At 40.5% G+C, this 17,373-nt stretch overlaps 1 protein-coding gene across 1 annotated transcript in view; it reads left to right on the forward strand.

Moving 5' to 3' along the window:
- Positions 1–6,837: 6,837 nt before the first annotated feature.
- GYS2 (glycogen synthase 2) overlaps positions 6,838–17,373 on the forward strand; it is a 48,868-nt gene continuing 38,332 nt past the window's right edge. The window contains exons 1-2 of the mRNA XM_026066906.1: positions 6,838–6,958; positions 17,122–17,303. Of these exons, the coding sequence (XP_025922691.1) occupies positions 6,838–6,958; positions 17,122–17,303 (303 nt within the window). The remainder of the gene's footprint in view (positions 6,959–17,121; positions 17,304–17,373) is intronic.

Genomic DNA, 17,373 nt, shown 5'->3' on the forward strand with positions numbered 1-17,373 from the left:
AGAGAGATCTTCAATTGGGTCAAAGATATCTACATCACATGGAAATGAAAGGAACATCTTTAAAAAATAGATGACTGGATAGAGAAAAAAATCAGAATGAAGCTCAAAAAGGGAAAGAAAGAAGGGAACAAAAAGCAGAAAGGAAGAGAAAAGAAAGAAATATGACACTTCCATACTGCTTACTGCTTTTTTAGGCTTAGAAATTAAGCCAACAACAGGCTCCCAGCAAGCAGCTGCAATGTCAGTAGTAAGTCCCTTCAGAAGAGTGGCTCTTGGAGGTGTAGAAAATAAAACTCAGCTGTTGCCTCTCAGTTCCTTCAGCTGCTTCATAATGGTTGCTTTAGCATTGGCAGCCCACATGTGATAAGCACTAACAGCTCATCTTATTAAAGGTCCTGTCTTTGCTGTTCCTTTTCTCTCTTCCCTTCCCCATGTCTCTCAGTTGGAAGCAGGGGCTATTCTCCAAGATGAAGATCCCCCATTTTGTTCACTCTGTTGTGATTGTCTTTCCATGGGCTTCATAAAACTAAGGTTTTTCATGAACCAGGATTTAATAATAAGAAGAATAAAACATCCTTTTTGTCGAACAAAACAATACAGAACTGAAGAACTCATGTATTAATATCCATAGTGCCACCTACTGCTCTACTTCTAAAGTACATTGTGTGTACATCAGTAATTGCTATAAACCACCATAACTCACTGCTAATAAAATTTGACTAAACATTTATTGGCATTTTTAACACCTATGCTTTATTTGTTTTTCCTACAGTTAACCTAAGAAAACCTTGAAAACCTTTAAAACAAGCCACTCCCAGATACTTTCCTCATTATAAGCTTCTACACATTGAGGATGTTTTTTCCCTTAACACACTTTTTCTTTCCCTCAACCAGGGAGGCTGAAATTGATTTTCCAACAAAAAAGATTTGCCAAAGTGGTTCTTCTGGAAGGACTGAGAAATCTGTGATATGAAGACAACATCCAGGACTCACTTCCTGAGATGATGTGCTGAGTTAATTAGTTTTTGTAAAAAAACCTTGATCTACCCAGATAGAAGGAGTTAGATCAAAGCATGCAGAGAAGACAGCATCCGGGCAGATAATAGTCTCAAAAGGAGTTTTAGGTAGGGCAGAGTGCACAGCATTGTCCCTGTCTTGATATCTCCAGAGAAGCCTAGGAAATTTGGAAAAAACAATACTCACATTGTATAATTTCTCTTCAAAGACCTTTCAGACTCAGCCTACTTATTATCCAGTATCCTTGCAAGTGATATTATTTCACTTATATGGGCTGAAAGATGAATAACAGTTGAATAACAAATGATGTCTGGCAGAATTGAGTCACATTGAGTAATGAATTACCAGAGGGCATTTGTATGCTTTGGTGGTAAGAGTAATAAAGGGAATCTAAATAGGTAAGGCTCGAAACCAGTTTTCACTCTTTCTAGATTTCTGGAAAATATTTTTTTATCTAAGTTATATTTTATAAACTACAATGCTTCCCTTGTTATTTTGGGTAGGTTTCATTCTCTCACTTCAGCAATTGTCCTCTCTGTTTTGCTATAAAGGAACAAACTGTACAATAACAGTCACACCTTTGCCTTGTCTCTATGACAAGAATAACACATTCAAGTATTGCCTTCACCACCTGTACCTCATTGTACTTCACATGGAGGATATTTAGTGATTTCCTTTCTGTTCCTTTCTGCTATTGCTGACTGTGTCTCCATCATATGTGCTAAAAGTTTGGCAATTATTATTGTCAGAATATAGCTCTTCTCCTGGAGAGCTCATTTTGCTGTAGGTATACAGCTACACGCATTACCACCTTTATGGCAGTAACAGATAAGTCCAGATACATCATATAGATCCCATACTTAATCCTGGCAGTCTACAAATATAATGCACAGGGCCATTTGCCCTCTAGCAACTAGAACCATTTGCAGGGAAGAAAGTTTTTGAGCTGACTGTTGGATCTAACCTTTCCTAGGCACTTCATGTGCTTTTCCATCAGCAATAACAAAAAAGCTTACAGTGAAAGAAAACAAGGAAGAAAATAATAAGAAAAAGTGATTCTGTAAGTATTAAGTAAAACCTTTCTGGTACTTTAGGTTGGCTGACTTCAGCATCAAGGAACATGAGAGTTGTGTTTAAAGCTTTTTCTTGGGGAATATATGTTATTTTAATCAATTCGCCCAATTTGCCTTTTGTTTGTATATTTATTATCTCTATTGTCAAAACCCACAATTGTCCTCTGCGCAAGACTACAGCTAGAGCTATGCAAACTCGCGCTATTTGAGAATATGGCCAGAAATTTCAAAGATGTAGCATTTTAAGGTGAAAAGCAGGAAGAGCCACCTATTCATGGGATCCAGTCCTGCAGCCTTTACATAGACACAACGTGGTGAATGCTGAAATAACATGGTGCTGCTGCAGATGGAGAACAATCTGATGTTGCACTGAGTCTGAATAAAAGCAGCATGAGTGGATAGTTTGTTTCACAGGATACTTAATCTGTATAGAAAGATATATTAAGTTTCAAGGGGATTTTTCTTCTATCATGGGCAATGGCCATTGAACCATCAAAAGTTGAGAAATCCTCTTTTTCAGTAGCTAGATTTTATATGAAATTTGCAGTTTTGATGGACATATTATTTTAGTATGTGTGTCAGTTATAATGCTGAAATTCAACAAATTTTAAAGCACATACTATTTAATACAGAGATCAAGACCTTCAACAGGGGACATTTTCAAAAGTTTCTAACTTCCATTTAAGTATATAGGTAAGAGTCCACTTGAGATCATCTGACTCAAGCACTCAATTACAGACCCAAACTGTGTTTCTTATTGCCTTTATCCAAACAGATTGTAAGCTTTACTATTAAATTACATGGGGTAGGAATTACCTCAAAGAAAAAGAATCAGCAAAACCAAAAGCAGGTGAATTTAGTGGATCTTATTGTTTCAGCAAGAACTAACTTCCTAGCAAATTTCACTAAAACGTTTTTTGCACAAAAATAGTCCTGCTGGAGGACAGACTATGGTTTTAGTTACAGATCTGTTGATATTGCAAAACTAATGAATGGGGCTTCAGTTTTATAGATCTTACTTGTCTTAATCTCTTCATCTTCTTGTCACTCGAATAAGTATCTTGTATAAATATTGTAAAGATAGGCCCATGTGCTTCAGGAAAGAGTGTTTAAGAAGCAATACATTATCAAATCCATTAAAAAAAAAGAAAGAGTTAAAATAAACCTGTCATAAAAAAAAACAAACCTCTGAATGCAAAATATTCAATTTCCCTAAAGTAATTTCACACAAAACAATCATTATCTTCGCAAATTTTGTTAGAATGCACAGGATTCACCAGACTTAACATAGTCCTTTTCAGTAAATAGTCTTGTCTTCTGTGTGATTTGACAAATATGTACGTAGTACATCTTTGTAGTAACCACTGCCTCTCAGAGAAGTTTCGCTTCTTGGAGGTGTTTGCAGTCAASACAGCTAATGGGAGAAAGCTGGATTGTGAAAACGAGCTTACAGAACTAGGTTTTTGCTCATGTTTTGATCCTTTTTTTAATATTTTCAGCACTATTCAAATGTATTTGCTTTTTCTCTGGTTCTGTTAGAACAAAAAGCAAGAATCTGGGATGACACTGTGTGAAAAAAAAGCCTCCTAAAAGTAAGTCATACAGACCGGATGAAGTCAAATATTCTCAGCATGTGATGGAATACTAGTGGTCACAGTGCTATTCAGGTAAGCATTTATCATCAGAAAATCTGAAGCACTTAAAAACACGGATGTTACCTCCAATTTGCAAAAGAGGACGTACAGAATAGTTACATGAGTTGCCCAGTTCCACACAACACTGGTGTTGCCAGGGCTTGTGAAATTATCTTATGATATCCAATGACTTTTCCAAACCTCTTCTCTAAGTAGGTTTAAGAGAATATATCTTTTGTCAAAAACAAAAACAAAAAAAAACCCAAATCCAAGAAAATATCCCATAACCGCAAACAAAATTCTGGAAAAATGTGACACCGTGACGCCGAGGTGACGCTACGGCCTGTGACGGCTACTTTAGCCCCGCCCCGCCCTGCCCGTGAGCCGGCGGCCGTTAGAGAGCGGCCGTTAGAGGGTGGCCGTTAGGCGGCGCCTCCTGGCGGCCCGCTGGCAGCAAAGGGGCGCTGCGCGCAGGCCGGGGGAAGGGAGGCTGCGCGGTGAGATGTGCGCAGTGCTCCTAACTCAGTCCATAGGCAGCAGTTAGTGAGGTAGCTTATTTGCTGTCTCGTTTAAAATGTCTGGTTTTGTGGTGTACTTGTTGGCACGCATCTGCTGAGATAGGCCTAGCGCATGGGTTGGTTTGTTCCTCCTCCCCTCTCAGCCGAGGTGGTCTCTGTGAGACTGGCAGCTCTCAGTCTTGCCCTCAGGGTTTCCTGAGAAAGGCGTTGAGAGCCTTGAGGGATGTGTTGAGCAGATTTGATGGTTCTGAAATGAGACCCTCACATTTAAAATATTAGGGGGAGTTCTTTTAAATAACCTGATTCCTAAGCTATAGGATGGTCTGGTGTCCTGTCAACTCCAGGTAGTAAAAGTCACAGCTGCTCCAAAAATACTGTTTTGCAACCATGTTTTTTCATAAACTGATAATCAGGGAAACTCAAACCACTGAGACAAAAGGATGACCAACCAATAAAATGCTGAATCCTACCCTGAGCAGGCAGTAAAGCCTTCCAGTTAACCTAGCAAGAAAACTTCCTTCCTCAAAAGTCCAGCCCAGTCTGTGGGTGAAGTGGCATAGTATGGTCAAGCGGTCTATCAGCTTCACTCAGTAGAAAGGCAAGTAGTGGGAAATAATCCTTCTCACCTTCCCTATCTCTCTCAGTTTCTCAGCTGTGCTGTTCTAGCCTCTCTGATACTTGCCAGACCCTCTGCTGAGCCAGCTCAATTTTCTAACTTGGCAAAAAAACTTTCTGGGGATTGGGTTAGTTCAATGAACTGAATCCATCAGCTCAGGGATGGAACTGACTCCTCTATGTGTCGGGAGGCCAAGGAGAAGTGTAAGCAGAAGACCAAGACATTTKGGTGATAATTAGCTGTAAAGATAGGCTCAGCTCATATTATGTCCCCCTGAGTGATTCTCTTCTGACAGAAACACATCTAATGCCCTCTGCTCCTTCTGGGCTAGGTTTGAAACTTGTTTCCTGGGAATCAAGCTGCTGGGTTGTTTTCTAGCACCTCTGTGCTATTTGGTAGTGTAGCAGGCCAGCTCTTCTGAAGTACAAGCACTGATACGCTGTCATGTAAGCTGACAGTCTTGCAGGCTGACAATATAGTGAGAAACTATAAAATGGTTATTCTGTAACAGGACAACACTGGCCTCCACAGGCTTTAAACTCTTCCACAGTTCACAGCACTATTCATTTACAGGGTCCCTCAAATACTTATTTTTACTTCACAGGAGACTGTCCCCACATGCAGTTGTGCATAATCTGCAGTGCTCCTTCCTGGATCCTATAAATTCAAGAGAAGGAGGTCACGCTTCCATTATTTTTACACAGGTCAGCTACCTGTTCTAGTTGCCTTGGACTTTTTTTGTCTTAAGCGAGGTCAGAGCTTGTCCAGCCACACTATTATAAAGTCCACACTTGCCAGCACAACTTTATCCTCAGCAGTCCCAGAGACATGCCTGATCTCACCTGGAGATCTGATCACTCCTGAATTCTGGATTTGGGCAGGTTGCTTTCTAAGTTCAGAATTAGATTCAACTTACACAGCTGTCTCAGAAACACTGGGTTCTTGACTAGACACATAGGCACATAAGCATCTTCAAAGCAGGCAGCCACTCTGTGGAGCCTTGAGGATCTTACGTTTTGGGTTAGGGGTCTGCATCCCCCCAGGTATGAATGCAGCATCCCAGCTCTGTCCTGGAGCAAGACAGGGGCATACTGTTCCCTGTCTCACTACTCACTAGTTTCTCTAGGTAGGGAACCTGGGCCCAGAGGCTAGAAAAGACCTGTGACATGGAAAAAGACAAAAAAGATGGAAAATCAGGGACCAGGACTGCAGGGAAAACCACCAAGAGTGTGTGCCAAAGTAGGGACAGAGCCTTTGTAGCTCTGTTTGTAAAAGCTATCAGGGCTGCAAGGTTTCTCAAGAACAAAATGAAGTCGACAGCCTGGGGGTGCAAGAGGAGTTAACTGTGGAAAAAAGGAAAAGCTCATAGACTGATGAACTGAGTAAGAACAGGTAAGTGTTTAACCTGTGAAGTCATCTAAGAGACATCATGCAGAAAGAGTCTACTTATCCTGCTGGTAAGTAGCTAGGGGATAGAGAAGGTCCATGAGTGTTAACAGGAAGGGTGTATGTTGAGGGGAGGACTTGGGGGCTGGGCTCAAATCAGGTGATGAACTCGGAGTGTCCTCCCAACTGGAGTTTGCTCAGGGCAGTACTGTGTTTACAACTGGCGAGTTTCAATTGTCCCTGAGGTGGTAGATACTGAAAGCTGTGGCTGGGGAGCTCAAAACTGATTTTTACCTCCTTCTGAGGGAGAAAACAGGCCTGGCCCCAAAGCACTCAAGACCTTGCTCAGAACAGTCTTAAATTCTTACCTCTGCCAGCAGTTACTTCTCAAGCCCTGAGGATTTCACTGAGCCAATTTAATGCTGGTGGTCACAGTTTAAACCCATTAGCTCCCAGCTATCTGAGTAAATTTTCTGCTCCGAGCCCAGCATACCGACAGACTACTCCAGCCAGAACTGCAGAGAGCCCCCACAGTAATCGGTCATTTCATAACTGTTGTGGTCTGTGTGGTGAGCCTTAAAGGGCTGAAGAAAATGCCGCTGGCTAGATCACTGTCTATGACCTCTCTTAATGGTCTTCCTCAGTGGGAGGATGAAGACCTGCCAGTGGAGGATTTGTTGCTCTTTGAAGTTTCTTGGGAAGTTACCAACAAAGGTTTGTACAACACTTAGGAGTGAATATTGCTATTTTCAGGGGAGTGGAGGGAGGCATGAAGGACTTGGGCACAAAAGGCATTAAGGGTAGATTGGGGAAAGGCTGGCTGCAGAGTTATTGTATTGGAAGAAGCGAATGTGGCATCCATGGGTGATCATGCATTCTGTGTATGGGCTGTATCTGCATGTGCTTATATGGAATGAGCATATATAAAAGCAGATCTCTGTGTCTTTACATGTTTCACCACCAGAGCTAGGCTGTTTAGGCAAACATCCAAGTGTTAAGCTGGGGTGTGCACATGTACGGATATACAGATGTTGCTGTTTACATATTTGTGTTTTACCTCCCATGCAAACCCTCTTGGGAACATAACACATAAAAATAAGCTGTGAAACAGACGTCCGATTGAGAGAAGTTTATCAGTCTCCCTCTGCTTTCTATAGCAGCGCAGAGAAGAGGCCAAATTTGAAACAGGTGTAAGTAAAACATAGCTACATTGAAGCCACTGAATAAAAAACAGAAGTCAATGACCTGCAGTCTGTGTGCCAGCTGAAACCCTTTTGGTCTGGTCTTTGCAAACATAGGTGGTGCCAAACAGGGACTTCATGCTTTGTGCATGTGTACAGTTTTGCAATCTGCTTACTACATGCAGCTTGTCATGCAAATAGTACACTGCTTGTCTTGCAAAGATCTTTTTGCCTCCATTTCTAATTCACTCACAAAATTGTCCCCTTTCAGTTAGGCGTAGTTCACTAACGGGGAACAGGCTCCATTTTTATCACAAAAATGAGCTAATATGAGTAAATGATTGACCTCATATATCTCATTGTCCTGGCAGATACATAAAGAGATTAGTTAGAAGAGTGGATCTGTAATCTGTAGGCTTTTAACCCTAAAGGGGAAATGTGTTGTGAGAAACAGACAGTGTTAGGGCTTATCTTTTTGGTGAAACTGGAATTGCTATTCTGTGATAGCTTCCGGTTTTTAATCTGCACTGCAAGTGAATTTTACTCTGCTGTTATTAGTGTGGGGAGCAGTATTAATACACAGAGGTAGCAGGGAGTAACTTCTGTGGGCTTATTTTTCAGTAGTTTCAGTCAACCTTTTTGAGTTAATTTTACTTCTCTTGGTATTTGGAGCATGCCGCATTTGCTTATTAGGCACACTGTAGAAGCAAGCCACTTGCAAGTAGATGGCAGCAGAAATATAGCTAATTCCCAGTGTTCTGGCTAGCATCTCAGTGAACTCCATGGTATATTTTTTGGTCTCACTGGTCCAAACAGTCATCTGGACTCACTGGTTATAGAAACCACATGATATGTTTAAGAAAAAGTAAAACACAGCTAGATTAATCTGTCTTTCTGTGTATGTACAAAACACACAGTGAATCACCCATAGCTCTTGTTGACTTCACTGAAACCAGATCAGCCTGACACAGCTAAAATTTATTTTTCTCACATTTTATGGGAGAATTAATATGTGTTCAATTAGTTTAAACAGAAGGTGCTGTTAATTACACCACTTACTGAACCCATATATTCAACCAGAGCTGACTGAGCTAGTCATAACAAACAATTTCTTCATTAGGATTGGATCTCTGTGAAATTTTTCATTAACCAACCCTGACTGGAAGCACTTGTGCAAAAAAATTTTAATAAGCATATTTCAGCTTATATTTCTGAAACTCTTGATTCTAAAGTTTTTTTCTAAAGCTTCCATGCAATTGAATGTCTAAGTCACGTGGTGAGATACTGTTCCCTTGTGACCTAACTTTTTATAAACAGTTCCTGGAAAATGTTAGGGCACTATGTCTCTTAGGAGAGAGAGTGGCTACAAAATACAGGGAGAGTGATCACAGAAGATATATAGGCTTAGGAAATAATAGCTTACTCTGTATTTTTCCTGCCTTCTTTAGCATAGGGAAGAACTGTTTATTTTACTAGTAGGCTGACGCCACATAGATTTAGTATTGCTATTTGTTTTAGTGTTTTAGTTTTAACGATGCTATATATATTTCTAATAAAGAGAAAAGATAAGTATTAGCTGGGTTTATTGCCTGTGAGGCTAATTTTGATCAATTACATGAAGGTTTCTTTCCTTCTTTCTGACAACGCAAGGGTGCGTCAAAGTAGTTCAGCATGGAGTTGCTTCACACTGCTCAAGCAGTGTAAAGCTGCTGCTGCCTACAGGAGAGAGCTCAAGGCTTTATAGTAACTTTGTGCACGTTGCCAGGTGCTTGGCTATGGGTTCATTTCCTTCTTGACCAGTGCTGCTTCTTAGTGATTCTTTCATTTCTCTGTGACAATGACAATAAGACTAAAAGCCTTTTTCTCTGTCAGGAACATGCTGCCAGAGCTCACATGCAGCCATCTATCCCCACATCAGTAAATGCTACCCTTTGCAAGTACCTCTGCTGAACTGTTTTCTGAACCTCTCAAGTATATTCTCTTTCAGAGTGTGAGGATGATAAAGGAGTCCTGCAAACCGAAACACATCTGGTTACACAGCATGAGAAGGTGTCCGTGTGCCAGGCTGCCCATGGGGAGTGTGCATTTACTGGGATTTCCCCAAGCAGGAGATAAGGCTGGTTGGTATTGAGGCATGAGATGCAAGCTGTTAGGGAAGGATGAGTCAGCTGTATGAATTCAGTGCTCAGTGATCCGACAAGTGTCCATTATTTCCAGAGTCCCATCATTTCTGTCTTTGCAGCCAGCACAGTGAAGGTGTCTTTTTCTCTCTTCTAAGCCTGGACCATTTAACACAAACTCTAAATAAGCAGAGCATTCTACTTCTTCATGCTTCCTTTTCGTATTCTCTAAGGGGATATGTGATAAACTTTGACATATGTGTTTGAGAGCATTGGCATCTCAGGTACTCTTCTTTCTCCTTTGCTCACATCCTCTATCTGGAGCAAGCAAAGGCAAGGTAGCTGAAGGAGAGAATGAGAAATAAAAAGGCTTATTTGCAAGTGTCACTCTTCCCCCTCCTCCCCTCTGAATCAAGTGAACAGGAACTTGCCACCTAAAACATGAGCACAGCACTGAMATCATCTTGCTCTGAAATTCCCCTGCCAAAGAAGTGGGAGAAGTGTAGTTTATGATGCAAGATTTTCCTTACTTTATTTGACTCTCCACTGATGGACAAGTCCTGTACTGCGAAGTGGCTCTGCCATGTTTTTGTGGTAGAGGGAGGAAAAAAGCAGACAGGCCAGAGCCCCAGTGCGCTACAGCGTAGCCTCTCCTGCCACATGACCTGGAGCTCATGGTGGTAATCATGGGGAGGCTCATATTTTTTCACCCTTCTTTCCTCTCCTCTTCTGGCCAGCCTGCTTCAGTAAAGCCAGGTCTAGTCATATGTCTGTGCATGTTGCAAAGGGGGATTGGTTTTCTTTCTTCCATAATATGAAGACTAGTGAAAACCTTAAGGACAGGAGGACAGACCAAGTGGCTATAAGCTATTTAGATCTAGTGTCCAAAGCCCCACAGATGGAAATTGTCAAGAGGGAGCAACCAAAAGCCGTTACAGAAGCATGGAGACTGCTGCAGCATTCCTGGAAATTTTCCACAGTGATCTTTTGTCCTTGCTCCATCTCCTTCAACCTCTTTTAAATGTTTCCCCACTGAAAACTGAAGTATTTAATCTGGACAGGAGACAGTAGAAGTCTAATTCTGCTAGCTGCAATAATAGTTAGCTCTGAAGTAGTGGGTTTACTGATACGTTAATGGGAAGAGCTGAGAACTTTGAAAATCTGATCTCTGTTCTATAAAGATGTCTTAAAAATCATTCCATTAATATTTAGATTAGTATCTTCTTCTGCTCAACACAGCTTTTACATAGAAAGTAGAACGCCTAAAAATGATGGGCTGAAGGCCAGTTTGTGTCATAATTCAGCTGCAAATAGATTAGCTCAAGAGCCACTGGTAGATAAATCCTAAAGATTTTCCTCTATCCCTATTGGAATGAGGAGTCTAGTAAAGCAAACCTTGGTTCAGATCTCCTTTGGGCAGAGCTCCATATTCAGGTTCTGTGGTGCAAATCTGGACCCTTGGAAATGAAATCCTGCGTGCACTGCAGTCACTAGGACCAGCGTTTCATCTACTCCATGTAAAACACCCTTCCATGATGAAAATTCTTTGGGAGAAGGTGAATGAGTGAACCCATGACACAGCTGAATTACCACATTTTGGGGAATGAGAATATGCTGTCATAAACTTAGCATAAAGCACAGCATCAAAGCCCTGTGCATTACTAGAGTCTGGTGGTATGTCAATGTCAAAGTAATCTCAAACAAAATTTTGCGTACTGGGAGGATACAAACAAAAATAGCTTCTGTATTATGTACATCTGTCATAAATTTCAGTGCTTCAGTATTACTTCAGGATATATTTGGAATGCCAGAATATCACAGAATTTAAAGAACTTCTATCTCCTGATGAGTCCTGGCCACAAATACAGTTAAAAATACATGAAAAGCATCTGCTTTCTGAAGATGTCATGTATTTTTTCATTTGACAACTTACTCTAAAAACAGTACCCAGATATCTCAAGAGGCAACCCCCCCCCAAAAAAACAAACAAAAAAACCCTTCAACACCTCCCACTCCAAAAAAGCCTAACCAAATATTAGAAAAAATTGAGTTTGAGCACAATTTTATCATATCTCTGTAGGGTAGTTTGAGGGGAAGGGGTAAAAGGATAGCTGATGTAACTGGTAATTGTGGCAATGCAATTATTTTGAATCCAGAACCTGGAATCCCACTTCTCTCTTGGATTCCACAGCAACCTTGGCCCTGAGGAAAGCTTTAGTGCCATCAGAGTGGGCTGGTCAGTGCTTAGCAAAGGAGCTGGAGAGCTCTGGGAACACCCTGATCCTCTGCCTCTCTTTGTAGTGAAGGTGTGAGGGGAAGGGCTCCTGCACTGACCAGTGGTAGTCTCCACTTCTCTCTCTCTCAGTTGCATAACTTCTCTCCCCATCCCTCTTTCCCTTTCACTGTCTGTTCCTGCTTCCCCTTCTCCCTCTGCAGTGGTGTGTGGGTGGAAGGAAATAAAATGAATGGTGGACATCTCTGGCCTCTCTGAGAAGCGTTGGCCATTTCATGCTCAAAATGTCCCACTTCCAGAAGCCATTTTTTGGTAACACAGTTCCTGTGTAGTCCTGGAAGCTATGGCCCCTTCCTCATCAGGTGACAAAAAGTGTTTGCAATGTGTCTTTCCATATAATAGCTTGTGACAGAAAGAACAAGTCTCCTTCTATAGTATTAGATCTTGCACAAAGCTAGGTCCACTTCTGCCTAACGCTGTCCTCAGTAGCGATATGATATGGGGAGACTGTTCCTGACTCACAGTCCTTTAATTTATTTAGGTAGTTCTGATGCCTATATTAAAAGTTTTTAAGTACTGTTTGTTTTTAAAATATACAATGGTAACAATGCACCAGAACTTGAAATGGAGGAAGAAGAAAACAGCTGAAGGTATACAGATAATTTTTCAGGCAAATTCATAGTAAAGGTAAAGTGTATTTAAAATATTCAAAGTTTTAAAAATAATTCTGTGAATTATTCTCAGAAAATATGTTATTTTCATCTTCTATTTTTTTTAAGTCAAACTTTTTAAAATGGACAAAATCCTAATTTTGCAAACATTTTAGTTCCCTTTTCCATAAGAGTTTATTTTTCCCTGTAAAAAGAGGAAGAGGAGGAATGGAAAAGACATATAGGGGAAAAAGATTTGTTATTGATTTCCTTTTTAACTTCATTTCCTTTATTCTGATTGGAGAAGTTCAAAATAAATTTTAAAAAGAAATGATAGTAAGATTTTTCTCTCAAGGATGTTTTTAATTTTTCAAAAATTAAAATATTTGAGTAAAACATTTTGGTGGAGGTCAAAACACTTAACTAGACCTTCATCCACATTTGACTGCTAATTCCCCATCCAACCCAAATCTCTGGATCCGATCTCTCCTGATATTGGTAATTGCATCCATTCCTCATTTCATCTTTTATTGTTTGTTTTAAAACCTGTTTTTGATAATAAAACCTCAGAGGCTGCATCCAGAAACTTACAGCATCATGGGATTTCGGTACTTCCCTGTTGTCTGTGAAGGTGTGCTATCTAATTCCTTAAAGTGTCATATTAAGGGAAGAATAGGGAGGTTAACCAAATTGTTGGAAGTAATTTAAGAATTCTGTCAGGGTTTACATATTGACTGTGAGCCTTAACTCTGTTACTGGGTAGGATGTGCAATGCACTGCTTACACGCACAAGTATTTCCAGTGAATTCAAAGTAACTGAGGAGCCTTGAGAGGAACTTCCAATGACATGAGCAAATATAAGCTATCTCTTCACGGTATATAATATGTTCCTTGAATTTATTTTGGGAAAATGTAATTTCCAAAGTCAATACATCATTCTAGATATTGCTCTGTTCTTCTCTCAATGTCTTTTTTAAGGTATGTCCAACAGCTGCCACATACACACAGTTTCATTTGCCCACTTCCTGTTATTAAAGCGCATGCAGAGACATGCGCTGTGAGTCATATTTCCATAGTAACAAAGAAGATAAAAGGAAGTTTGGGGAACCAGGTAACCCAGACCTTTTATTGCAGCTGTTTTTTGAAGAGTCTTCACAGTCTGCAAAACCTACACTTTTGTTTTTATCCTTTTAGGTACTTTTCATGACATTTCTGGCAAATCAGTGCCCTGAAGTGGTTTTTTACCTTGCTGTGAAACATTATAATGGTAGAGCGTTACTCTCCACTGTTCTCCTCAGAATTCTGTGACCCTTCCCTGCCTGTCCTAGGCTTTCATGTGCTGACATGGTCCAGGCTTGTTTTATCATCTTAGAAATACTATGTGTACACCTGGATATGATGATAAATAAATACTTCTGTGATGCGCTTGTGGACAACTTACAGTGGCATCTATCTTGAGCTATGTAGCAAGCAAAACCATTGTCATCAGCTGCTATGGCAGGAATGCATTCAGTCAAATACGGTGACTTAGCAGGAGGAATTCAGTGATTCGGATTGGTGTCCCCTATCACATGCTCCGAGAAGACAGATCATTTTTTTTCAAAGGCACTTTTGGCTCTCCTTGCTGCAGTCTTCATCCGTTTTCCCTAACAAAGGGAAAAACTTTTTCTACCTGAGGGCTGAATAGGCCTACATACATCTTTGGCAGGGCCCACTTTAGGACACACAGTGATACTAAGCAAAACCTTGGGAAAAGAAACACTCAGCTGCAGGCTATACAAAGAGAAGTTCCAGGCTGTATTCAGCTCCTGAACTGCAGCTTTCTCATCAGTGTTTTAATATTTGTGGATACTCGGCTACCTTGATGATTCCAACATTGAACTCCTTGCAGTGTACAGGAGGGTGGGGAAAGCACTCTGCACCACTAACTGTCCCCAGTATTCTTGTCATACATGGCTTTATCATGTTACCAAGTAGCTTTCACCTTACAATTACATACATTCTCTTTTTTCCAAGCCATCAGGCTGCTTTGCACAAAAATCTTGCCTTATTATAAGCCCAGTATTTCTGCCAACTTATACCAACTAGTTTCATGATTAAGAGTTCTACCAATCCCCTTATTTATCCATATACGATTAAAGTGCCTTATGCTCATGTAACATATTTACCACACCATTAGAACAAATAGCATTCGTATCTTTGTAACTACATTACATTAAGAATATTTTGACTTGTCTTGTATCATTAAATTATGTTTGTCAGTACTCAAGCTATTCAGTTAGTCCATCTCAGCTTGTGGGCTGAGAAACCAGGAGGGAAAATATAGTGTCACTCACCTAAGATTTCTCCAGATCCCTGTCCAGAGCGCACCTGTGGTAGAGAATGATGACTATAGGTTATTTTCTTAGCTTTGGGGTCCAAACAAAGAGTAGAAGCAAGAATGGTCCAATGCATAGGTTTCCTTCTGCAGTTCCATGGTGTGAAATTCCTGAACTGTGAGGTTGATTTAGGAACATTCACCTATAAGATTCTGGTCTTCCTAGGTCAGTTATTATGTAGTGTAATAATTTTTTGTAATAATTCTACTTAGCAAGCTGGTAGATTAGAACTGCATTTTTTTTCTTTGTAAAATACCTAGCATCCTGAGACACCTTGACATAAAATTAGTAGGGCTAGGGTTCCTTCAAGTGTTCTGAATGGGATATTTTGAATGAAAAGGACTTTAGGTGCTCATGCTTAATGTGCAGACAAACTTATGAAATAAAATGGGCTCTGCACTTAGTGTATGTCTGTAATGTCATGTAGAGAAGATACCCTTTCTCCCTGAGTAGATTGCCCCAACAAATGTTTCCTGCTATTGGAAACATACTGCTCTAGTACTTAGGCCAGCATATTAAGAGCTGGTCTGCACAACATTGCATTATGCAGTACAGACCGTCATAGGGTCTTCATTAATTGAATTAATATGAGGCACACATGCCTCTTCTAGGGACACAAATAAAAAATGTGATTCTGGCTGTTCAGTTCCTCAGGGCTGTGAGATATCAAGCTTGGGAAGGGGCTTGCTACAGTTGTCAGGTGATACAGTTTACTTAGTCTAGGAACTAATTTCCAAAGTGCTGAGCAACTTCAGATGCTCTACTGTAAAGAGGGGCAGATTTTTAAGGTGAATCAAGTAACATCTGAAGATTCTCACCATCTTCAGTTGCACCTCTGGATACTTGAGTACCTTTTAAAAAGTAAGCCTGGAGTGCCTACTGTCAATCACTGGCAACATGAAGGGCTGACTCCTTATATAAGTTGATGTCATTGCTGAAAGGCATAATACAGTCATCCTGCTTGGAGTAATACAAAACATTTCCAGATTCAGTGGAGGATGAAATTTTGAGTGGCTGTTGCACTAATTCTGTTTCTATTATTTACAGGTCTGCAAACTTCTGCCATCTTGTATGAATGTGTTGTTTGCTTGTACTCCTTGAGCTTTATCTATCTTTACCCTGCTTTAAAATCACTGGAGCTGTCCCAAATGTGCCTCTCATGTACAGCAGCTACCTAGCCTCTGATTGTCTCTTCTCTTCTACTTGCTGGGTCCAAGCATTCTGTGTTGTTCTTCTGAATCTCTCATGGTGAAGTGCCCACTGTCTGGCACCATGGGTCCTGTGACAAAAAGGGAGGTTGTAAGGCTGCCTGGCCAGTGCATGAATTACAAGGCTTGCTGTGGAAAAGTGTGAGGTGAAGTGAAGGTGAGGCTAAGTGAACCTTGCATACCGTGTAGAAGACTAGACACGTCTGCATTTACTCATTACGGGATGTTGCTGTCTTGTTCTCTTCTACATTTTAATATTGCATTTATTTTTAAAATGGGCAATGTTTTGGTGAAAGGTGTTGCAGGCACTTATATTGGCAGTGTAGGCTAAATTCATTCAAGCTTTAGCAACTCTTTTGACTGGTGGTGGAACATGACACCTTTTGCTTTAAGAATATTGCTTTAAATCCATTTTCATGGTCAATAGTCAATGGAATTCATCAGTGCCTCAACCTCTCTCAGTGGTTTGTGTAAAATAAGCTGGAAGCACAACCTGAGTTCTAACCACACATATTTCCACATCACAAAGAATATGTTTGGAAATGATGACTGCTAGAGTAAAAAAGCAGGAGGCTGCACTTGGGGTGCAGTAGAACCAAGATTAGGCAAGGGAAAGTGAAAGCATGAACCTCAGGCTTTGAATCCCCCCAATCTGGATTTCAAGATCCAGAAAGGGGACAACATAGGAATAAAAGTGTATATTGGATCCATATTAGTGGCATGATTTCAAACACCTAGGAGGAATAAAAGAATCACATATAAGAGTAACAGTTAAAGCTGGAAAGTGTCCATCTGAAATTAGAGAAGTTTAGGGCATCCATATGTAGTCATTCAGGAGTAAACAAAGCATTAGGAAATTATTATATAAGGATCACGCATGGTCTGCCATCAGTACATACTCCTAAATAGAGAGGTTTAGCCCTGGTCCCATGTGAAAGGCTGAACTTCTATTTATTTGACAGAGTCTAGGTTTCACTCTAAAATCTGAATTTGTGAAGTGTTTTAACTTAGAGGCATTTGTGATTCACAGGTAGGTTGGAGCCTCTTCCAGAGCTTTGTGGCCTATGCCCCTTTTTACCTTTTGTTCTTTATGATCTTCTTTTGCAGTGGGAGGCATTTACACTGTGATCCAGACAAAAGCCAAAATTACAGCAGACGAATGGGGTGAAAACTATTTCCTGATTGGCCCCTATTTTGAGCACAACGTGAAGACTCAGGTGGAAGCCTGTGAGTCTCCAAACCCCGCACTTAAGAAGGCGATGGACACCATAAAAGGCCAAGGGTGTCAGGTAAATTAGATGTGCTACTGCTTCCTAAAGCAACTAAGCTGACTCTGAGGAGATTACAGTTTTTGTTAAT

The sequence above is a fragment of the Apteryx rowi genome, unplaced genomic scaffold, assembly GCF_003343035.1.
Source record: "Apteryx rowi isolate R43461 unplaced genomic scaffold, aptRow1 scaffold_25, whole genome shotgun sequence".
Lineage (NCBI taxonomy): Eukaryota > Metazoa > Chordata > Aves > Apterygiformes > Apterygidae > Apteryx > Apteryx rowi.